Source organism: Phycodurus eques, chromosome 22 (genome assembly GCF_024500275.1).
Source record: "Phycodurus eques isolate BA_2022a chromosome 22, UOR_Pequ_1.1, whole genome shotgun sequence".
In the NCBI taxonomy this organism is placed as follows: Eukaryota; Metazoa; Chordata; class Actinopteri; order Syngnathiformes; family Syngnathidae; genus Phycodurus; species Phycodurus eques.
Window position 1 is genome coordinate 10,707,940 of NC_084546.1, and position 24,832 is coordinate 10,732,771.

The 24,832-nt window shown below is 43.7% G+C and overlaps 1 protein-coding gene across 3 annotated transcripts; it reads left to right on the plus strand.

Annotated features, from left to right (window-relative positions):
- On the plus strand, positions 1-24,383 carry LOC133397327 (oocyte zinc finger protein XlCOF6.1-like). 3 transcript variants are annotated; one of them, XM_061668069.1, is made up of 4 exons: positions 1-85; positions 3,437-3,584; positions 22,243-22,500; positions 23,579-24,383. In XM_061668069.1, the coding sequence occupies exons 2-4, from the start codon at positions 3,467-3,469 to the stop codon at positions 23,617-23,619; spliced, it is 417 nt and encodes a 138-aa protein (XP_061524053.1). In that variant the 5' UTR covers positions 1-85; positions 3,437-3,466; the 3' UTR covers positions 23,620-24,383. The 3 variants fall into 3 exon arrangements, with proteins under 3 accessions (XP_061524053.1, XP_061524051.1, XP_061524052.1); XM_061668067.1 differs by having other exon boundaries at positions 22,243-24,383; XM_061668068.1 differs by lacking the exon at positions 3,437-3,584 and having other exon boundaries at positions 22,243-24,383.
- The last annotated feature ends 449 nt before the right edge of the window (positions 24,384-24,832 follow it).

Below are 24,832 nucleotides of genomic sequence, written 5' to 3' on the forward strand. Positions count from 1 at the left end.
CTTAACCACACGGGCTACCATATGCTGCACAAAAAAAAAAAGAAGAATCCTGAATTTGTACCAAACGTGCTGAATTCTTCTCACAGTAAGTCAGTCACTACTTTACTGGACTAAGACATCATTCGGTCACTCTTCGTGTCCGGTTGAAGTCGTCTGTTTACACGTTGAAGCTTTTCGGCCCAGTTTAGCTTAGCATGCTAACAAAGAAACGCGATTTTTGTGCTCACTTCGCGAAGCAGAGAGCAAGTGTGAGCGTAAAGTGTTCTGTTTCCGCCACCTCCTAGTAAGGCTTATGGACCAGAATATCTAATATTGACTCTTAAATGTGAAAACAACAACTAAATTCTCTCGAATGAAATAATATCCCGTCACACTGAATTTCAGCGAGAGAAAGTTGGCAGGATCTTTGATATTAGCCTGAAATTCAGTTCTCACACCTACATGTTCGACTGTATCACATGTGTAGAATGTGAAGGAGAATTTCGCTAACTGTTAAAAAAATCCCTGTTGGATTTTTTTGTTTGGTTTTCGCTACAAATTTATATGCAATAACAGCTACATGTAGTTCACCGGCTGTGTTAGGGACCGACTCCAAATTACACATTCCAGGGTGACAAATGTGGAACAAATCATCGTATATCAAACAAAATATATATATTTTTTTAATTATTTTTTAGGTCAGTGGGCATCAACACAGCACCTAGAGATGGAGAGCACATTATTGATTTTTGGGGAGTATTTTTGCCAATTAATTAATTGCAGACAGTTTAACCAAAATGCATGATATCTGCAAAATTTGACCTGTAGTAAGTAGTGGCATCCCCTTGCCACCTACTACAGCAATCAGAATTAGTGTTTTTATTGATTTTTGGTGAATATTTCTGAGAATTAATTGCACACAGTTTATCCAAAATGCAAGATATCAGCAAAGTTTGACCTCTAGTAAGCAGTGGCCTCGCATTGCCAAGTACTACAGCAATCAGAATGAGGAAAAAAAAGTGTTTCTATTGAATTTTAGTGGTTTCACCAAAAGCCTTGGTGTAATTTATAACGGTGTAATGGTCCCTGGCGAATGTCAGGGTAATATCAAACGTCCGGCTAACTTTCTCTCGCTACTTATTTCCCAAATCATTTTGTAGCATGTCTATAATGTTTAAACATGCATTTTCTTTCTTGAGGTCATAAAGTAGCTGTCTTCTTTCTGTCTCTTATCTCTTAGAATGCATAATTACATATTCTACTGTTTCCTCTTGTTGATTTTGGTGCTTTGCCATTTTAAGTAACGCACTGTTTCACCCAGTGGTTCCCAACCATTTTTGTGTTGTGTACCCCTTGAACTTTTTTGTCATATCATGAGTGTGTTTGATGATTCTCCAAAAGTACCAAATTTACCGCAACTGCTTATGGAATGAAAATCATTTTGTTTAATCTCCACAATTTCAACGTTTAATCTCCACAATTTCAACATTTAAATCTCAGGCCTGTTAAAAAATTTGAGTTAGTAATGTAATCCAAGTACCATCCATTCATCAATTTTCTGAGCCGCTTCTCCTCACTAGGGTCGCGGGCGTGCTGGAGCCTATCCCAGCTATCATCGGGCAGGAGGCGGGGTACACCCTGAACTGGTTGCCAGCCAATCGCAGAGCACATACAAACAAACAACCATCCGTACTCACATTCACACCTACGGGCAATTTAGAGTCTCCAATTTATGCATGTTTTTGGGATGTGGGAGGAAACCGGAGTGCCTGGAGAAAACCCACGCAGGCACGGGGAGAACATGCAAACTCCACACAGTCGGGGCCGGGGATTGAACCCGGGTCCTCAGAACTGTGAGGCTGACGCTCTAACCAGTCGGCCACCGTGCCGCCCCAAGTACCATTATACTAAAGTAATTTAACTGGATTACTTTTAATTCCTCCAGTAACAAATGTGCTAAAAACTAACAAGATAAATATCAGTAGAATATATCTATCTGGTCTTTTCTGGCGTATGAATGTTGAATTTGGATGGTTTTGGAATGTGGGAGGAAGCTGGAGGAAAAATCCAAAAGCTCAGAACTGTGAGACAGACTTGCTTGTTCACTGTGCTGCAGATATGTATGGATGGATTTAAGGACATTTGAAACCATTGCTTAGTTGCATGACGAAAGCTGATTTTGAACTGTCCCAGAAAGCAACACCTAACTTCGATCGATCGATCCAAAAAGATGGAGCGATTGATCAATCGATAGATAGATCGAGAGAAACAATTCACCCCGCGAGGGAGATTACATTTACTAGCTTCATCGCAACGTTTTTAAAACCTTTCCACGTCAGCCAAACAATCCGTTTGTGATTACGAGAAATATGAAAAAAAGAGGACAAAATAAAGTATACACATGCGCGCACGCACACACACTCGTAATTAGGATACATGACGACAATACGTGACATCACCGTGGAAAAAAAAAAACGTCCCGGTGATAAGTTTAGCAGTGGTAATTACGGTGTTTTAAAAGTAAACCAGTGAGTGATTAATGACGGTATAGTGAAATGTTTTCTTCTAATTTAGCTGCGTGCTCCTGGGCTAGCTCGCTAACTCTCACATAGCCGAAGTCAGCAGCAGTCTCAATAACTGACAGCTCATTTTTCTTTGTAAATATTATACAAATGAATGAATAAGTCCTCCAGTGAATGCTGTCCGGAGTCACCGTCCATTTATTCACTTTCGGGACGGCAACATGGCCATTTAATCGGCCACAGACCATACACCTGCTCCAGGAAAAGTACAAAAAAGAAAGATGAATGCGGAAAGTAAGCAGTCTCTCCTTCGGTAGATTTAGTAGGAAAGAAAAAGTCATCTTGAGTTATTTGGAGGTATTTTGGATTTATAAGAGAGGATTTACAGCAGAGCGAGGTTTGGTGCAGGACTTGCTTGAAGAAAATTGCTACGACGCAAGATAGTACAACGATCCTGTTTCACAATTTGAAACATCACCACCACATACTACATGAGGAGTGTAGCGCGATGAGAATAAATGTGGCGACTTCTCGGTCGTCCTGAGTGATGCCCCAAACAAAGTTCGATTGTTCAGTAGCGTCAACGTCCACCAGGCACAAAGATATTACAAATCCTATAGCTTACCGCATTGCCAAAGACATGATACCCATATACACAGTCACAAAAGCGGGCTTTCAGAAAGGGGGCCGGGGGGTCTAGGCTGCTCATGATTGACAGGATTCGGGAGCAGCAGAAAGCATTGAACTTTTTCATGTCTTGGACTTTTTCCACTGAACCCCGAGTAATATCGTTATCGAGATATCAGGCATAAATATCGAGATAGGAAATATTGTCTATATCGGCCAGGCCCTACCCACAATGTCCAACTCTTACTCTCGATATAATTGTTTCACATGTCCGATTTGCACTTGCTTTTCTCATCCCGCTAACTTAGAGCGCAGAGTGTCGTGTTCATCGTGTGAAAATGTGTGCAAGAAGGACAGCAGAGTACAAGGAGGAACTTTGTGGACCAGAAGAAAAAAAATGTCTATCACTGGACGCTGCTTTCAATCTGCAGCCTCGAACTGTGCAAGGCAGAGCAGGTCAGTTCACTTCTCTCTCACTTGTTTTGGAAATGCATTCTAATTTGAATAATATTCCTCTGTTTATTGAAGTTTGAGGGTGCTGTGTGAGGTTACATATAATTAGGTTGATTAATATAAAAATAATAATACAAATGATTAATCAATAAAATTTCAAAATTTCATTGTCCATGCGTTGTGTGCGTGACTATTTCAGCAACCCGCCACGTCATGCGATGAATGGTGCAGCAAAAACACGGAAGGGGGAAAAAAATGGAGGAGGAGGAGGTGTGCCGTCAAGAGCAGAGTCAAATATGGCTGAGCCACGTCAAATTAATTTATTTTGGGCATTTAATACACACGGTAACGCAATGTGATAGGTCTAGAATGTTCATCTTTTCTTCTTCTAAAGGGTTTTTGTATTTCTTTTGTTCTGACAAAACAACTTTTCCGGTTAAGAGGAATCTCTTACTTTGCTGGCAGTTTCGGCTGTCACTTCAGCCTTTGTCAGTTTGCAACCAGACCAGTGTCATAACAGACAAAAGGGGAACCTTTGCAGGAACTTCCCGAGCGACCCTGGTAGCTTGAGTTCCCCCTGTGTCTTCTGCCAGTCCTCCTTGCAGATCCTCTCCACTTATGTCAGGTTGGATGGTGAACGTTGGGAGACGGCAATTTTCAGGTCTCTCCAGAGATGCTTAATTGAGTTTAAGTCAGGGCTCTGGCTTGGCCAATCAAGAACAGTCACAGAGTTGTTCTGAAAGCACTCCTTAGTTATTTTAGCTGTGTGCTTAGGGTCATTGTCTTGCTGGAAGGTGACCTTCGGCCCAGTCTGAGGTCCTAGGCACTCTGGAGAAGGTTTTCGTCCAGGATATCCCTGTACTTGGCCACATTAATCTTTCCTTCGATTGCAACCAGTCGTCCTGTCCCTGCAGCTGAAAAACACCCCCACAGCATGCTGCTGCCACCGCCATGCTTCACTGTTGGGACTGTATTGGACAGGTGATGAGCAGTGCCTGGTTTTCTCCACACATACCGCATAGAATGAAGGCCAAAAAGTTGTATCTTGGTCTCATCAGACCAGAGAATCTTATTTCTCACCATCTTGAGTCCTTCAGGTGTTTTTTTAGCACACTCCATGAGGGCTTTCATGTGTTTTACCGAGGAGTGTCTTCCGTCGGGCCACTCTGCCATAAAGCCCCGACTGGTGGAGGGCTGCAGTGATGGTTGACTTCCTAGAACTTTCTACCATCTCCCGACTGGGAAAATGAGAAGAGCATCACCTCAGAAACCAATATACAAACAATGGATAAAAGGATCAGGTTTTGGGTTAACATAGCAGACATATAACCCGAGAAATAATCCAGAAATTTGACCCAGCACAAACTACCCAGGAATTATTTTTAGAGTGTATGATGTTCTTTTTCTGAAATGTTTTGCTACATTTACGCTGGATGTAACGAGACACACACCTTCCAAAAAGCTCACCTTTCATCTCGTCAGTCCATATAATATTCTCCCAAAAGTCTTGAATCATTCAGATGTTTTTGTTTTTGCAAAAGTAAGACGAGCCTTTGTTAGTTTTTGTCAGCAGTGGTTTTCACCTTGGAACTCTGCCATGGATGCGATTTTTGCCCAGTCTCTTCCTTATGGTTGTGTCATGAACACCGACCTTACCTGAGGCAAGGAACGCATGCAGTTCTTTACAAATGGCCTCCTGGATGAGTCATCGCTGTTCTTTTGGGGGTAATCTTTGTAGGCCAGCCACTCCTGGGAAGGTTCACCACTGTCCCATGTTTTCTCCATGTCAAGATAATAGCTGGAATCTAAAGCTTTAGAACTAGCTTTTGTAACACTTTCCAGACAGATAGATGTCAATGACTTTATTTATCGATTATTCTGGAATTTCTTTGGCTCGTGTCATTTTGTTGCAGCTTTTGTATATCTTTTGTCTGAGTTGATTTTGTCAGGACAGATTGTGTTTGTGATTTCTTAATTAAAAAAGTCTGTGGAGGTAAGCAAGCTTGGCCGTGATCAGTGAACATTAAGCAAAAATTGTGATTAGCCACAATTAATTCATGATTTAAAAAGAGTGGTAATTACGTTTTCACACAGAGCCATTTTTCCCCCTTAAAAAATGAAAGAATTTAAAAACAGCATTTTAAGTTCACCTCAGAGCACATAGGCCTTCATCATCTTTAAATGGAAGACATTTGAGACGACCAGAACCCTTCCTAGAGCTGGCCATCCGGCCGAACTGAGCAATCGGGGGAGTAGAGCCTTGGTGAAAGACGTAACGGAGAACCCAAAGATCACTGTGGCTGAGCTCCAGAGATGCAGTCGGGAGATGGGAGAAAGTTCTAGAAAGTCAACCATCACTGCAGCCCTCCACCAGTCGGGACTTTATAGCAGAGTGGCCCGACGAAAGCCTCTCCTCAGCGCAAGACCTGAAAGTCCACATGGAGTTTGCGAAAGAAAAAACACCAGATGGACTCCAAGATGGTGAGAATTAAGATTCTCTGGTCTGATGAGACCAAGATAGAACTTTTTGGCCTTAATTCTAAGCGGTATGAGTGGCATCATGCTGTGGGGTGGGGGTTCAGCTGCAGGGACGGGATGACTGGTTGCAATCGAAAGTACAGGGATATGTCAAATTCCGCTTATCCGCAGGACTAATCGGGAGAAATGTCCTGACCGACTCTCCGTTTAAAGGTCAATAGCCCCCGTTGTATAGCGGGAGCTTTTTAAGCCGGTGTCGAGATGAATTTGCCTAGGTGTGCTAACTGCATGTCCAGCATGTCCTGACTTCAACCCTCATTTGCTCACTCAAATAGGTATTCAGCAATACATTCAGTTACAAGCATATTACATATGTCTTGAACTCAAATAATAATACATTCAATAACACCATGTTATTCTCTAAGCAGTATGCAATAAATGGGTGTATGTTATATGTCAAATAAATGTATAAACATTCATGTGAATACAATTCCCTCATGCATTCAACAGGTTTGTTCTTGTCTTTGTAGTACATCCTGTGCTGCTTCGTCTGAGAGCGACAATTCTACACAGGTTACAGTCTTTGCACAAAAGCAGTTTCCAAGCTTTGTCTTATACAAAAGTAAGAACAATGTAAAACAGCTTTACTAAGCTTGATGTACTCAGTATCAAACGATCTTATATAGGAGAACATCAAAGAGAGCATATACATCAAAAGTATATCCATCCATCCATTTTCTGAGCCGCTTCTCCTCACTAGGGTCGCGGGCGTGCTGGAGCCTATCCCAGCTGTCATTGGGCAGGAGGCGGGGTAGACCCTGAACTGGTTGCCACCCAATCGCAGGGCACATAGAAACAAACAACCATCCGTACTCACATTCACACCTATGGGCAATTTAGAGTCTCCAATTAATGCATGTTTTTGGGATGTGGGAGGAAACCGGAGTGCCTGGAGAAAACCCACGCAGGCACTGGGAGAACATGCAAACTCCGCACAGGCGGGGCTGGGGATTGAACCCTGGTCCTCAGAACTGTGAGGCTGACGCTCTAACCAGTCAGCCACCGTGCCGCCCAAAAGTATATCAAGGATATAAAATTAATTAGATTTAAAAGTTGTTGACACCAGTATGTGTATGTTTATTGTGATATGGATTTTGATAGTATAAGGATATTAAAATAACTTATGCTTGAACTGGCGACTCTTAATCATGGCCTGAAAATAGGTTTGGCGACCTGGTGGTTAAGAAGACGTTTGCTTGAACTGGCGACTCATAATTCTGATCTAAATTTGGTTTGGCTACCTCTGGTGGTTAAACCAGGAATTGCAACTGGAGCTGAGCTCACTCACATGAACCCAGCTACATAAGCCAATCATTACCTTTCCCTCCATCACTTCATGTGGCTTGGCAACCCACTTGACACCCCCTCCTTGAGGTGAGACCCAGTCCCACTATGAACTGGGCCCAGGGCGTATGGACGCTCTGAACGCGTTGACAATAGCCACCCATTCGTTAATGCCCCCCACCGCTCCAGTTAGCGACATCGGATCAAGGAAGTCGGGGTTCTCCTCCGCATCCATCAGCAGGTCCGTCCAACATATCGTTTGGCAACTCGGGTGCAGCCGGATCCGGAGGTGGTGCCTCAGATGACATCGGTGGGTCAGCGATAGGGGACCTTTGGTCGCCTAGGGTCTCCTCCTCATCCTCCTCAGCCACCTCTATCACCTCCCCCGGAGACGGTGGACGCCTTACCGCTGAGACGACGCTTACCGTCGGCATCCGTCGGGCGGCACTGGGCTCAGTGGCCTCAGGCCTACGTACCCGGTCCGGACGATAGTCAGCAGTAGCGGTAGTGGTAGAACTCTGCTCCTCACGTGGCCGTGTCATGGGGCTGACTGCAATACAGGAGCCGCCTCTGATATGGAAGGTGAAACGGTGGCTTCCGTTTGCTAGGCGCCAAGCCATACGCAGCAATGGATAGACTCGACCTAGGAGTTGGCCGTTTGCTGTTAGAGTCCCGAGGGGTATCGAAGGTATACCTTGAACTGAATGTGTCATAAAACTCGTAGTCGCCAGGTCAGCAAAGGTCAGCCACAGCCAGTTGTCAGTGAGGAAGCCTTCCTCATCAGCATCTAGGTAGAGTCCATCAGGCACAAGCCAGATCTCTTTCGTTGAATTAATCGGTGAAGGGAATCAGCAGTGTCCCAGGAAGGAACCACCCATGATCCATGCAGATCGAAGGGAAGTAGTCCTACAAAGGACACACCGCGGTGTAATTACATTCTGTAAACATACACATGGTCAACACAAAATAATCAACTAATAATCCTAGGTTTCAACCTGGCCCCTTACAAATTTCACCTGACCCGGAGGTCGGTTATTATTCGTTCTTTCCCTATCAAGAGAGCGCGTTCTCATACTGCGTGGCAGTGAGGGAGTTGTCACTCGCCGAGCAGCAGAGCTTCGAGGTGGGAGGGTAAAGATAGCTGAATAGGTGAAGAACCAGGCAATTAAAACTAATTGGTCAATTATGTGCATCCAAAGAAGAAGGGAAATAATACCCCAAATGGTTCCCCATACAATTAATTTAGCCAAGCGCCATATCCATACCCTATTACTTTTAATCCTTTGAAGATGGATGACCAGGTTCATCACATATAAGGCCAGGCCAATAGCGAGCACGCCTTCCAACACCACCGCTCCGTAAATTATTTTAAAAGCTTTCATCGAAGTTATGTCTAAGACTATCCAGCCTGTCAACAAAAATGTCTCCGCAATACCTTTGGGTATTTTACAATTAATTATTATTCAGCCATGCATAAACACAACGAACATGCAAAACACAAATCTCAAAACTAAAACTTTAGCTATAGAAATGGCAAAAATAATGAGTCGAGTTATTGGATGGAAATGCCATTGGCCGGTATAGCAATAAATTACCCATATTGCTAAAATCATCCAGTATTGAAGTTCATTACTCACGTCTTGCAATGCGCCTGGTCTATCATAAGTATCATTCTTAGATGAAGAACATGCCATGGCACAAAGTTTTACCCTTCCACCACGAAGTATGAACTGCGAGGACCAGAGCTGCGCGCCAGCCTTTATACTTGCGCAGGCCTTTATACTTTATATTTTCTATAAAGGCCTATATATTATATAGGCCTTTATAGCCTTTATACTTGCGCAGGCTCCGCCCCCTCCCACTTCTCGCTCATGCGGAGCGTTGGGTAAGGTGGTTACTGGGATGAGCTCATTGGCCAAGATGTGATCAATTATCATCTCCCAGGATGTGTCTGTTCTTAATGTGTAAAGGGGATCCAATTGCATCATGGATGCTACTGGAACTGATTGTTCCATCAATTTTGCGGGCCGTCTATTTCTTGCCCACCCCGGCCAATTCGTGTTGAGTAGGCTCGGAAGTCCCAGATCCAGTCTCTCTTCACTTATCTCCATCCCTGTAGGGTGAGTCAAAATGGGAGGCAACCGTCTTATCGGTGTCTCTGCCTTTGTCACCTGCCATCCATCAGCTCGACCGGCTAACACTAATGTTCCGTCCAGGACCCTACCCCAGCAGTGGTCACGTTTGTCTATCCCACCAACATTCACAATTTCTCTGTCCTTCATTTTCTTGTGGTTTTAAATCCCATTGGGCATAGAATCTTAATCTGGGCAAATATCTCATTCTGCAATTTTTGCATATGTAGGCGTCAAGTACCTTGGCTGGGCCTAGGTTCTCCAAGGTTGGGGAACCGGCTGTCCAATCGTGGCTAGTTCCGGGTCTTCTGTCAGCCTGTGATTCGGTATTTCCACAAGAGACACAGCCTTGGTCCACTTGGCACCAACTCAAACTCTCCACCACTTTGGATAGATAGCCTCTTGTAGCATTCTCCATAAGTTTAAATTAGACATGCCCAAAGTCCGGCCCCCGGGCCAAATCCGGACCGTGTTCATATTTCCACTGGCCCGAAGCCTCTGTCATAAAATACACGCGCAATTTTATATTTCACCACATGATGGCAGTAGACTTGTGGCTGAACTCTCGCGGGGCCGTTTTGCGCATGATCTGTTTTTTGCCCATTTCTAAAATGGCAACTGGAAGTACGAAAAGGAAAGTTGATAGCGAGGGCCGACGTTTCCAGGACAAATGGAAGTCTGAATATTTTTTCACTGAGTTTAGAAACAACTGCCTAGCTGCCTAATTTGCCAAGAGACTGTGGCTGTGTTTAATCTCTGCAATACATAATGACCCGTTTTCCAGCGCACAATATCAGTGCGCAAATGAGGAGCTATGCCGTAAACTTCTCATCTCTGACTGAGGAGTTTCAACAGCGTTTCAGGGATTTTGCAACTATTGAAAAGGAGATATTTTTTCTTCTCCCGTTTCCGTGGATCTCAGTGACGTTCCAGCCCACCTGCAGTTGGAGCTCATTGAGCTGCAGTGTGACACGGAGTGTCGGAGCCAGTACCAACAACTCCCTCTTGTCAACTTTTACCAGCAGCTGGATAAAGACAGGTTCCAAGAGATTCGTACATTTGCTATTAAAATGGTGAGCTTGTTTGGCTCGACATACTTGTGTGAGAAGACATTCTCAGTCATGAACATGAATAAGAACCGTGTGAGGACAAGACTAAGTGACTCCCACCTGCGTGACATCTTGCGCATTAAAACCACCGCTAGCCAGACCTGCCCCATTTACTGCAGTCCAGATCTCAGTATCACCCTTCACATTAATGCAAACATGTTGTTTGTTGATTCTGATGAATAAAGTTTGAGTCTGAGTCAAATTTCATAAAAATACTTTATTTTGCATTTCATGAATTTTTATTTTAACCTTCATTTATCCAGGTCAGGCAGTTATAAGATCTACCTAGCAGCAGACAGCATAGTAAAACAAAGTAAAATAAAAATAAATACAAAAAACCATTCCCCTCGTCGGTAGCATGTAAAATTAATGCTGGCCCGCATGACAATTTTTTTTACGGCAATGTGGCCCCTGAGCCAAAAAGTTTGGGCACCCCTGGTTTAAATGCTCTTCCGGCCATTATTCCACTCGTAGTCCTCCGTGTGACCACTACACCTTTCATCATGGCCAGCTTGATAAAAGGCGGAACGTCTTGATCCCTTTCTGTACTCATATCTGCTAGCCGAATCAACTGGTATTGGTTTAAGCTGCTCTACCCCTTGGATCCCTTTCTCCTTGAGGCGCACTTCTTCTACGATGTCAGGATTTTCATATTTGGTTTTTACTGCCTGCTCGTCAGATACAGCATGTGACTTGACCCACACTCGCTGTCCCACTTGTAACGGGCACTTCTCTTTCTGGAGGCTTGCCTCCTCTTTTACTCGGCCAATGTCAGGGGCGACAAAGGGGCGTTGATTCAATTCCTCTGAGGGGGACGGCCTTCAAGTCCTGCTCCTCCCATTCAAGTCCTTGACCAACTCCACCAACTTTTCACTCCATTCCTTCCCATTAGCATTTTTCCCTAGCCAATTTTTAGCTAGACCAATGGTCCTTTCGGCCACACCATTGGCTTGGGGGGTGTAAGGCGGTGAATAAACTCTAGTTATTCCCCATTTTTGACACCACCTGTCCACCGCAGCATTTTTGAAATGGGTTCCATTGTCAGTTCTTAACTCTTTTGGTATTCCTAGCCACATGCATCCTTCTTCTAGTGTCTTGACACACTTTTAGCATTAGCTTTTCGCGCTGCCTTTAATCCAAAATGTCCTGACATCGAATCCACCATCACGATTAGGTACTTCTCACCTCTCGCGCCATTCACTCCCATGGGGCCTGCTACGTCCATGCAGACCGATGCCCATGGCACAGTGCTCTTGATAGTCAATCCTTCAGCTCGCTGTCCTCGGCGTCCTGCATTGTATCTATTACACTGCTCACAATCTCTCAACACAGCTTGGATTTTCTTATCCGGGATCCAAAGCTCCAGTCTTTCCAGCTCCCTCTTTGTGGGTAAGGTACCTCCATGGCCTAGCGCTTCATGCACAAACTCGTCTGGGAACACTTTTCCTCCGGGGGTTTTGTCCCATCAGTCTGCTCCTACAACAACTAACTTTCTCTCTTGGACGTACATATCAACTTCATCATTCTCTCTCCAATGAGCCACGTCCTTAACGTGGGCTCTCTGGTGGACAACATTTATGTTCATATTTAACCTCAACTCGGCTATCTTTTTCCATAATTCTGCATGGGCAACTGGTTTGCCCTTCGCACCTTCATATCCATTTTTCTCCCAAATAGATAGGTCTTGCTTAAGAGCTTGTGCACAATAGTGACTTTCCGTTACAATTTTTACACGTCCCACGTGTAGCCTTATAGCTTCCAACAGTCCTTCCAATACTGCTGTAACCTCCCCGGCCTGGGCACTGCCAGGGGTCACACCTTTACGTCGGCTCTTTTCTTTTCCCTCATGTCTAAGGATGAAGCCCCAATGGGCAGACTGGTCTTCACCTTTTTTCGATCCATCAGTATAGAGAATCCATTCGTATGGTTTCTCTGCTTTTATCTCTGGCTTTACTCGTTTCTTTGACGAGGGGGTTATTGGTCCTATCTCCAAATCAGGGTCAAGTAGGATGTCTTCCCATCTTCCCCATCTTATGTTGGTCGCTTTAGTGCTTTCGATGGTATCTTTACGCAAATACAGATGAACTTGGCTCTGTGTGATGACCCTTATTCCTTGTCCCTGGGCTAAATCCTTCAACGTCCCCCAGTACCTGGCTAAGACTGCCAGTTCTCTTTCCTCCTGGGGAAACTTCTTTTCCACGCTGCTCAGGGTGTACGTTCATAAGGTTACCAAGCCAGCTCCCTCGTTACTGACGCTCACCATAGCCGAGTTCTCGTCGCACTCCACTTTAGCGACCAATCTTGTATCCAAACTCCTTGGTTCTAGTTGTACAGCGTTTCTCACTGCTTTCTTCAATTCTTCTAAGTTCTCCTGGTCTTTTGCTGACCAATCCCAGCTTTTAGACTTTCCTTCTTCAGGATTTTTCTGCAGACGGGCATAAAGGGGCTTTGCATATTTTTGATAGTAGGGGACATGATCCCGAACATAGTTACATAGTCCGAGTATCCTCTGCAATTCGTTCTCGGACGTTGGGGGTAGGATTTGTTCAATCTTCTGCCGATAAGCGTCCGAAAGTCCCAAGTCATCTGACACTTGGAACCCCAAGTAGTCTACTTGAAACCTAGCAAATTGGCATTTTTTCAGATTGAGTTTCAGTCCTGCTGCTGTCACTCTTTGAATTACAGTTTGTAAGGTGTTCAAATGTTCTTCTTCTGTGTCATCCGCGATGAATATGTCGTCTATATAAACCGGCAGCCCCTCCAAGACGTCCAAAAACCGCTGATTGAAACACATTTGGGGAATTTTTATATCCCTGGGGTAATCTCTGCCAGACGTATGATTTCCCCCTATGTGTGAATGCCGTTTTTCCTTGCGATGCTTTGGCAATCCTCAATGAGAAAAATCCATTAGCCAGGTCGATGCATGATTTATATTTTTTCCACTTTCAGCGTTTTCAGAGATGCCTGGGGGTTTATGAGGCTTGCTCGATTAGCCACCGTTCGGCGGTTCAGAGCTTTAAAGTTGATAACTGGCCTCCATCCCCCTCCTACTGATTCAGGCTTTTTGACAGCCTGAATGGGGCTGTTTGTTATTGGATTTGGTTCTTCACGAATTATTCCAAGCGCCAATAGTTCTTTCACTATCATTGACATTTCAGCCACGGCCCCCGGGTTAAGAGGGTATTGTCTCACCGCCGGGTGCACTCCTCCACTTATGGTGTGCAAGTACTTCGGTCCTAGGTCTCTACAATCATTTTTAAAGTGGGCCACGGAGGCTTCCTCCATTATTTCATTTAACCTCTTTATCCCTTCTGGCGATAAGTTGCTTTCTTGAATTTGTTGGGCCTTTACTGCTGATATATCCACTGGTTTATACCACTCGTATTGTGGGATTATCTTGGTGGGTCCAACCCGCACTGTTGCTAATTTCAATTTCTTCCATTGTTTTAATGCTGTTTGGCGTTTATTTTTAGGCTTATTCAGCCCTTCCAAATCTCGTAGGGTTAATAGGTTGTATGGTCCCATAATCCACACAAGTCCTCTCCAAATTCCAACTGGCATTTCTGTAATAGAACCATCAGCTACTTTCACTTTTAGGTGTCCAATTTTTCTCAAGGCCTCACGAGTCATTGACACCTCGGCCCCGGTGTCTACCAAATAGGGTACTCCTTCCAACTTTGCGTAGAGCTCGCCCCCTATCCGATAGACTCCTTCCAGGGTGACCCGCACCTCGGTTTCCATCACTTCCTGGGCCCTCCTGAGGCGGCAGCTTTGCGAGCCTCAAGATGGGTCTTCCTTTCTTCTGGTGTAATTTTAAACAATTCTTCTCTCGGTATATATGATCCCAATTCTGTATTTTTCGCCGTCTGTTGTTGTCTTGTTTGGGAAGTTGGTTTCTGACCTTCGACTGTTCTTTGGGAAGACTGCGTCGCTTTCTGGGCTGACTGTTGGTTATTCCCGCGAGAGCGGTAGTCAGTTGGTGCCGCTTTCCTCTTCTCGCTGTAGAATTTAGTTAATCGATCCCACTGCTTAATGGAAGCCTCGATTTTTTTTTTGTGTTGTGCTATCAGGTGCCATCTTCACAAAAGTAGCTTCATTTCCCATGTCTTTTACAATCATTCGCAGCGCTTTAACATATCTGCCTGGAGTTATGACTTGGCTTGTTTTATGCCATACATTCAATAGCGTGACTCCTTGCTTGAGTTGCTCCCTAGCTCTCACTATGTGAGCCTCTTCATCTTCACCGTCCACCCATCTCTCATAGACCTGGTGTGATGTTTCATTGGGTCCAATGGGATTGGCAATAATATATTGCAGCCATATTTTCTTAGCGATTTCCCCTCCAGGAGCGTCTCTGACCATAGGCCACATCTCGATCAAATAATCTTTAGCTGTTTCTTTCTGAGTCTTTTGCCGGACCAATTCCTTCAAAGCCCTAAATGCTTGCATGTCTCTTTCCGTGTTGTTTGGCTGATACATGGAGTTAGGTCCAACCGTTGTCATTCCTAGAGGTATTCCGTACTGAGAGGGCTGATTTCCAGGGTTGACAGGGGCCGTTATTGCTCCAGCATCCACCTCCAAGTCCTCTTCAGCTCTTAATTCAGTTTGTGCTCTTTGATACACCGCTTGTTTAAGTTTTCTGACCAAAATATCATACAACACTGTCACGAAGCCTTCTCTGAAATTCTTGGTGAATTCCATATGTCCCACTAACGTATGATACGTTGGAGTTTGCAAAATGTTTGCTGCTTCTCTATAGATGACTCTTACATTCAAAGTTATGTCATCATCCATTTTTTCTAACCAAACAAACGGATAGGGATAGTCTTTTTGTCCCGCTTCTGGTACGAAAGTCTTTCTCCCATCCTGAGTCTGGACAATTCCCAATTGTAGATCTCTGGCAAGCCTCTCTGAGGCTTTGTATACGTTAAATATTGGTTGTGGGTTTTTCTTCCCTTTATTTGTTGGTCTTGTGTCAACCTTAGGAGGTCGGTCCTCAGGGTCCTTAGGAGCTACGTCTGAAGTCAGCGAGTCCAAATCCTCCTCCCTTTCCTCGGCCTCAGGTTCGACCCTGAGAGGTACGCACACCCAGTCTTCTTCCTCTCGGTCACCCTCGTTCCCACTTCCATCTTCGCGTGCCGGCAGGTGTCCGACTGGTTCCCTTGCCTCGTCAGGTGATCGCCTTGGGTTTCCCCTTGGTCCAGGTAAAGGTGTATGTGGAGATAGCGCTCGATAGGAGTCACTTACTGACCTGGGAGTGGAGGTAGCAGGACTGAAGGTCACTACCCCTCTTCCCGGGCTTTTCCCTCCATTTTTCAGCTCGTTTGGTCCTGCTGGTTCTTCGTCTTCTATTTCCACTCCAGCCCTTTGTGATCCAGAGTTCTGTTCTACTCCTTCTTTCCTTCTCCTAGGTAACGCTATGGGGTAGATTTCTATCGGTGGGGCTGGCTGAGGTGGTGTTTTGGGCTTTGCTTTGGGATTTTGTTGAAGTTGCAACTGCGTTCGAGATATCTGTAGCATCTGAGTTAACAGCTCCTCTTTTGCTACATTTATCCTCTCTCCCCTCTGTCTCGTCGATATTTCCACCACAAATTCAGCTCCTGTGGCTAAAGTTACTGGGGTCAATGCCCTCAGCTTAAAAGCCCCAACTGCCGCTGTTTCAGCCAACTTCCATGACATTTTTTCGGACTTTATTCCGTTCACATCTATCACGATTCGACCGTCCCCACTTTCCAAAGCTTTGTCAATGCCGCTTTCTAACGCTACTGTCATTTCTTCCATATACTGTGTTTGGTCTACTTCTGTCGTCCACTTCTCCCCAGGGACATGTACTATCATATAGTAGGGCGATTCTCCCCCACTGGTTATCACAACTGCTGCCGAGTCCGATTCTCTTCTTTGCAACTCTAGTTCCTTCTCTGTTATGTATTCTTCTCCTGCTGTAAGGTCCAGATCGGCCCAAAATGTTTTATTATAGGGTCTCAGTCTCTTACTTGTGAATATCACCAGGGCATCCCCACACATGTCCCAAGGGCCCCCTACATAGTGGCATATGGTTATTCCATTTCCAACTTTAAATTTTTTGGTTTCCTTCAGCAAGGGTGGCAAAGGTTCTGTTCAAATAAGGGGAGTCATTTGCCATGTCAACCTTGCCTTTCTCTTTTGTTCCTCCTGGTCCTCTTGCGCTCGTGGGATAAATACCATGTCTGGTTCGATAAGTCTTCTTCGCTCAAGGTGTTAAGACCTGGCACTTTCTTCGTTTCCGCAAGCATTTTTATTCTCTGAATGTAATCTTGGTGTTCTTGATATCTGGACACTGCCCTTGCCCTTTCACTGTCCACCAAGTTACATTTTATTTCCGTTGTATTTGCCAACATTTTTACTATCTGATCCCATCCAACGCCAGTGCTAACCAATTCAACTACATTGTATCTTTCACATCAAACTTATCCACCACTCCAACCAGTGGGGAGCTTCTCTACGATTGTAGTCTTCTCTAGGGTGGTCCACTATTATTGTCATCACTCCAGTTTCTTCGGATTTCTCTGCCCTAAACTGGCCATTCTTCTAAGCCCCCATTATATAGCACAAGTCTTATTGGTATTTCATGTTGTCCTAGAGGTCGGGTCTCCGACTCCACCGCTGCCGCTCTTCCTTCCGAGGGGCCCGGGGGTTTATCTTCTCCCTCATTCATAAACATTTCTTCTTAGCGTATTAACTTGGCCGTAGCCCGCTACTTTCCCTTAGCGTATTAACTTGGCCGTAGCCCGCTACTGTTTACCGTATTAACTTGGCCGTAGCCCGCTACTGTTGTAGGAGTGGAACTGCCTATTTCCGAAACCCCCCGTAGCGCATAGGGTCATAGGCTCGTACTACAGCTCCTGGTTACTCAGCTCCGCTCTTATAACATCGCCTCTTCACACTCGGAATAATTAGTCGTGAGCGTTTCACCTGGCCTCACTGACTAACATCTTCTACTAAACGACGGGATGGTTACTCACTGCGTTCAGGGACATACCCTGTTTATGTACGGTTCAGTCAAAATCCAGTCTCATTTGAAGAAAAGGAAAATCAAAATTAATCCATTATTGAAGAATAACCAAAGTAATTCTTTCCGGTAGAAAAATCAAAATTAATAAATTTTTGAAGAAAAACCAAAGTAATCCTTTTCAGTAGAAAAATCAAAATTAATCCACTTCGAAGAAAAACCAAAGTAATCATTTTTGGTAGAAAAATCTAAACTCATCTACTTCGAAGAAAAAACAAAGTAATCCTTTCTGGGTAGAAAAATCTAAATTAATCCACTTTCGCAGAAAAAACAAAGTAATCCTTTTCAGTAGAAAAATCTAAATTAATCCACTTCAAAGAAAAACCAAAGTAATCCTTTTTGGTAGAAAAATCAAAACTTATCTACTTCGAAGAAAAACCAAAGTAATCCTTTCTGGATAGAAAAATCAAAATTAATCTACTTCGAAGAAAAACCAAAGTAATCCTTTTTGGGTAGAAAAATAAAAATTTGGCTAAAATAGTAAAAAGGAAGGGTAAGAGGAAAGGGGACTTTGGCAAGGGAATGCCGAAGTCGGCTAACTGAGTTAAGATGTCTCCTATTATGGAAAAAGGGCGATAAATGTTAAGGGTACGCCACAGTAGGACAATAGGGAATAAGGTAAATGAGTCAAGAATGGAAATTTAATGTAACCTACAAAAACGATGGGTATCCGCACCCACCACGGGAAGCCTAAATAACCAAACACATAGTTTAGGCTCATAATCTAGTTCTTCATTATGTAGCTCCCGAAAGACTATCACCGACGCTAATAAGTGTCCTGGCTGTAGTGTCCTTTTCTTCTGTTAGTTGGTTGAATACAGTCTAACCATAAGCCCTGCTATTCCTTAGCAGGCTGCTTATTCCATCCCTCAACTCAGCCCCCCCTCTCTTGAGCGCCTCGCAGCACACTCTAACAAACTCGCTATCAGTAGCTTCACGGCCGACCAGAGCAGCAGGTTGCCGATCATGTCCATTCACTTTGAATGGCTTTTCACACTCACCCTAGAGTGTGAGATTTTGAGGGGGGCTGGTCGTCGTTTCTTTGACACGAAACAGTGCTATCTCCTTCGCTACGAGTACACTCTAGACCCGTACCTAAGAGTTCTTTTTCAAGAATCAATATTCTTCAAAGCTTCTTCCCTCTTGCGATCAACTTCTTAAAACACCTAACCCATAATTCCTTTACAATAAGATGGCAATTTTTTTTACTTGAGTTCATTGTCACATTTCTGTGGGGCCAATTATGTATTACTTGTGCACTCACTGTGGTTGTCTCGCCATGCTGCACTATTTGCATATACTGGCCACTCATGCCAGAGTAGCATCTGCTCCATTTGCACACTGATTGAGGAGTATCTGTAACATTTGCACAACCAACATTGTCCCAGATGATCGCACTACTCGTCACTTTAAACCGCATACACTCCTTGAAGTCTCAGCGCCCTTTGCACAATGGTCATTGCACCGGACTATTGCAATATTAGTCATTATATTATATATATTAGTCGAACTGCTCTAAGTGCTGGAGGACTCTGCATCTTTTTGCACAATTGTTTTTTGTCAATGTCTTTATGTCTCCAAAGTGTTCTGTAAATTGACTGTCTGTTGTACTAGAGCGGCTCCAACTACCGGAGACAAATTCCTTGTGCGTTTTATTCACGCATTGTCGATGGCGGTCCTTATAATTACCTTATTATAACATTCTTTTAGTCTTACCCAATTAAGGAGGAAAATCCCAAAAAATAGACAAGCCATCCAAGTAGCCTGATTAATTCCTCCTTTCAGCATGTCCCCGTCATTGCGAGAGAGAAGAGCGTGCGTCTCCCTATCCTTTGATGGATAAGGGAGCCCTGTGTGTTTGCGTGTGAGGCTCTTTATAACCTTGGTTGGGCTTTGACCCCCCCCCCCCTCTTCTAAAATGTTCTGTGTTTATACAACCTTCCATGTCCTGAAAGTACCTTTCACTTTCCCTTTCCAGCGTGTCCTGAAAGTACCTTTCACTTTCCCTTTCCAGCATGTCCTGACTTCAACCCTCATTTGCTCACTCAAATAGGTATTCAGCAATACATTCAGTCACAAGCATATTACATATGTCTTGAACTGAAATAATACATTCAATAACACCATGTTAATCTCTAAGCAGTATGCAATAAATGGGTATATGTCATATGTCAAATAAATGTACAAACATTCATGTGAATACAATTCCCTCATGCATTCAACAGGTTTGTTCTTGTCTTTGTAGTACATCCTGTGCTGCTTCGTCTGAGAGCGAAAATTCTACACAGGTTACAGTCTTTGCACAAAAGCAGTTTCCAAGCTTAGTCTAATACAAAAGTAAGAATAATGTAAAACAGCTTTACTAAGATTGATGTACTCAGTATCAAACGATCTTATATAGGAGAACATCAAAGAGAGCATATACATCAAAAGTATATCAAGGATATAAAATTAATTAGATTTAAAAGTTGTTGACACCAGTATGTGTATGTTTATTGTGATATGGATTTTGATAGTATAAGGATATTAAAATAACTTATGCTTGAACTGGCGACTCTTAAGCATGGCCTGAAAATAGGTTTGGCGACCTCTGGTGGTTAAGAAGACGTTTGCTTGAACTGGCGACTCATAATCCTGATCTAAATTTGGTTTGGCTACCTCTGGTGGTTAAACCAGGAATTGCAACTGGGGCTGAGCTCACTCACATGAACCCAGCCACATAAGCCAATCACTACCTTTCCCTCCATCGCTTCATGTGGCTTGGCAACCCACCTGACAGATATCCTGGACAAAAACCTTCTCCAGAGTCCTCAGGACCTCAGACTGGGCCAAAGGTTCACCTTCCAACAAGACATTGACCCTAAGCACACAGCTAAAATAACGAAGGAGTGGCTTCAGAACAACTCCGTGACTGTTCTTGAATGGCCCAACCAGGGCCCTGACTTAAACCCTATTGAGCATCTCTGGAGAGACCTGAAAATGGCTGTCCACCAACTTTCACCATCCAACCTGACAGAACTGGAGAGGATCTGCAAGGAGGAATGGCAGAGGATACCAAAATCCAGGTGTGAAAAACCTGTTGCATCATTCCCAAAAAGACTCATGGATGTATTATCTCAAAAGGGTGCTTCTACTAAATACTGAGCAAAGGATCTGAATACTTGTGGCTGTGTGAGATTTCAGTTTTTCTTTTTTAATCTGCAAAAATTTCAACAATTAATTTTTTTCCCCCTGTTAATATGAGGTGATTTTTGTACATTTAATGAGGGAAAAAATGAACTTCAATGATCTTAGAAAATGGTTGCTATATAACAGTGAAAAATTTAAGGGAGTCTGAATACTTTCCGTTCCCACTGTATGTGCGGAAACTCAAGCGCTGTGTATAAACTCTGGCAACATCTCATGGACATTTATAGTATAGCATTCATGTAGAACATTACATTGCCAACGGGCAGGTCATCGGTGACTCCAAATATCGGGACATGACTCCTTATATGGTTCATCCCTGGGCCAATAACTGAACCACACACTACGGCACCCATTCTTATGGACATTTTACCATTCCCAATTTTATGTTATCCCATACATGTCTGCAACGAGTACAAGTTTTTCGAGGACTTGAAGGACAACAAATGAGCAAGGATTTTTTTTCTTCCTTGGGGATCCACTGATTTAACTCATTCACTGCCAGCCCTCACAGTGTGACTTTATTGGTATATTCAGTAGCTCCCTGTTAATGGCAAGAAAGAGTTAATTGTGAAGCTGAACAAAGCGAGTGCATGAAGAAAATGCGCTGACTCATACATGCGGGAAAAAGGAGGTGAAAGTGAAGCGAACATATTTGATTCAAGGAGCGGGAAAAGGGCGAAAATGCACTTATTTAGTCGTCCTTTAACCTCGTTCCCCATTTATTTATTTATTATTTTTTCTTTTGCTGTGGCTAAAACCAAGCCCACTTGGACTTTCTTGCATACTGTTAAGTTGGTCCTCCCTCACTATACAAGTACCAGGCGCCGTCATTCAGTGGCTATCTGCCGCAATTGTGAGTTACTTATAATAGTAACAGCCCATTTCTACTACGACAGTGTGCAGCTTGCTAGCCTACAACCCAAGAATACATTCTCCCTGAGGTGTAATATGTTTTGTGTTATTTGGACTACCTTATCTCTGCTGTGTGTGCACACGCACGGTGCACGGAGCAAGGCAGTGGCGCACTCGACAGCTAACCAACCCCCCACAACGGCAGCGGGCACACAGAGTGACGAAACCAGCGCCAGGGCCGTCCAACTCACCACAGCTGCTCCCCGTGCAACACGCAGGCCCAGACAACGGAGACACTTCAGGGATAGTTAACTGTTTTATTACATTCCCTAGCCCACGAAGTAATGAGCCAGCGAGCTAAGCAAGTCCTCTGTTGTCCTCGTCGTCTCCTCGATGGGATCTCTAGTTGAAGGCGCTAATGTGTAAACAGGATCGAGGACTGAGATGTTGTAAATATTGTAAACAAATGAGATTTGACCCATGTGCGTTTGTCTTCTTTTGTCTTGCAGACATCAGTGAAAATCTTCATCTAGAGCGGCAGCAGTCGATGTCCCCTCACATCAAAGAGGAAGAGGAGGACAAAGAGGTTCAACACATCAAAGAGGAGGAGGAAGAGTTCCTACACATTAAAGAGGAAGGGCTGGAGGAATTCATCAAGATTCCATCGACTGGTGTCCCTTTAAAGAGTGAAGATGAAGGTCAATGTGAGGAGGGCAGAGGGGCGGAGCCTCCAAGCAGTCGCTCAAATCAACACATGAAAACAAAAGGTGATGGAGACCACTGTGGAGGATCAGAAGCAGACGGACTCTTAGCTCCACTATCAGATCGTGATGACACGGCGTCACACTCTCCTCACACTAATGATGATAATGAAGATGAACAGTTGGAAGATTATATCACATGTCACACTGCCAACAAACCCTGGAAATGTTCCCAATGTAGGAAAAATTTTGTTTCAAAGAGCAATTTCAAACAACACATGAAAATACACACCGGAGAGAAAGATTTTGCCTGCTCAATTTGTGGTCAAAGATTCTCTCAAAAGGGATATTTGACAAGACACTCAAGAACACACACTGGGGAGAAACCTTTTGCCTGCTCAGTTTGTGGTCAAAGTTTCTCTCAGAATGGGACCTTAAAAAATCACACAAGAACACACTCTGGGGAGAAACCTTTTGCCTGCTCAGTTTGTGGTCAAGGATTCTCTCGAAAGGGATATTTGACAAAACACTCAAAAACACACACTGGGGAGAAACCTTTTTCCTGCTCAGTTTGTGGGCAAAGATTCCCTGAAAAACAAAGCTTAAAAAGACACAGAAGAACCCACACAGGTGAGAAACCTTTCGGGTGCTCAGTTTGTGGTCAAAGATTCTCTGATCAGGGAAACTTAAGAAAACACACAAGAACCCACACTGGTGAGAAACCTTTTGCTTGCTTAGTTTGTGGTCAAAGATTCCCTGAGAAGAGAAACTTAACAATACACACAAGAACACACACTGGAGAAAAACCTTTTTCCTGCTCAGTTTGTGGTCAAAGATTCTCTCAGAACGGAACCTTAAACAGTCACATAAGAAGGCACACCGGTGAGAAACCTTTTGCCTGCTCAGTTTGTGGTCAAAGATTCTCTCGAAAGGGATATTTGACAGCACATTCAAGAACACACACTGGAGAGAAACCTTTTTCGTGCTCAGTTTGTGGAAAAAGGTTCTCTCATAAGTATCCAGCTAAGAATCACAAATGTGTTGGTGACAATAGCAGTGATCAGTGAAAGTTTTGCCTTTCGTCCGAGCAGGCTTCATCAGTTCATGCACCAAGGATGATTGTATTCTATGTACCTTCTTAAAGAGAGTCCGCAGCTGCAGGTGATGGGGGAGGCAAAGGTTTAAGAGGTTTGCAAAGACTGTGGAGGGTATGTCAGTGGAGCAAAGTGCGAGGGCGGCCAGCAGGACGACTGGCTGCATGGACGAGGCAAGCTGAAAGACCAGGACGCTGGAAATTATTTCATGTTCTGTCTGTTCTTTTCTGTGTGTCTTTATCAGTTACATGATTTCTTAACTATTTTAGTACACTAGATAGTACTGTTTACTTGTTTGTATACTATACCGTTTCGTACTTCCTACTAATGTTGCGGGGTGGGCGGATGACATGAAGAAGTGGCCAGAGATCACGTAAATCGTATGTAGCGTCTTTAGCTAGCTACATTCTCAACTCTCACTTCAGACGACTCAGAGACGTATCACTACTTCCTACACAGTAATAAGGTTGGTGGCAGGTTTAGAGCCTATGAGCCGAACCCTTAAAGACCCTCATCATAGATCAGCAGGCTGTTGGTGTGTTGCAGAAGGAAGGAAGATCTTGCTTCCTTTGAAAAGTAAAAGTTGATTTTTCTCCTACTTTTTTTGTTTTTATTGCATTTAATGATGTGCAGCTGTGGCTAGACTAGCAATCTTCAACTCAGAATATTATGATAACAATTGTTGTGGCAAATCTTTTTCTGACAAACCCCAAAAAAACAGATCATGAGGTCCAGAACTGGGACATTCCCACCAGCTACCCAGCCACCTGTTATAGCCGCAAACAATGGCTTGCTGCTTTTAGCAAGGTGAGCCATCTCAGAGAAGTAGTGAACAAATATATTAAGGCATTAAACCTTGTAAATGTGAATAAAAGTAACTTTGCCAACTCATAACATTTCTCAAAAAGTGGTTACTTTGCATTGAAATTACTAATTAAAGTTAATGAAGTAAAATGCAACTCGTAACAAACTGAACATTTTAAGGGGGTCTGAATACCTTCCGTACCCACTGTAAGTATTGGGCTAAGACACAAGTGTGATGGTGAGAATAGCAGTGATCAAGAAGCTTTAAATGATGATAAATGTTTAATTTCAAAAATTGCTATCATACTGATTTACAAAAATCTACATTCTTGTATGCTGTCTACTATCTTTTATCTATTTATTGTGTTTTCTCTGTCTTTTAAAAGCCTCCTGTGGAAAAGTGTTGAGAATTAGCACCTGTGCCAAAGTACTCAAGTAATGCATGCATTTTGAACCAATGTGCTGTTCATATAAAATGAGCAAATGATTGATCGAAACAG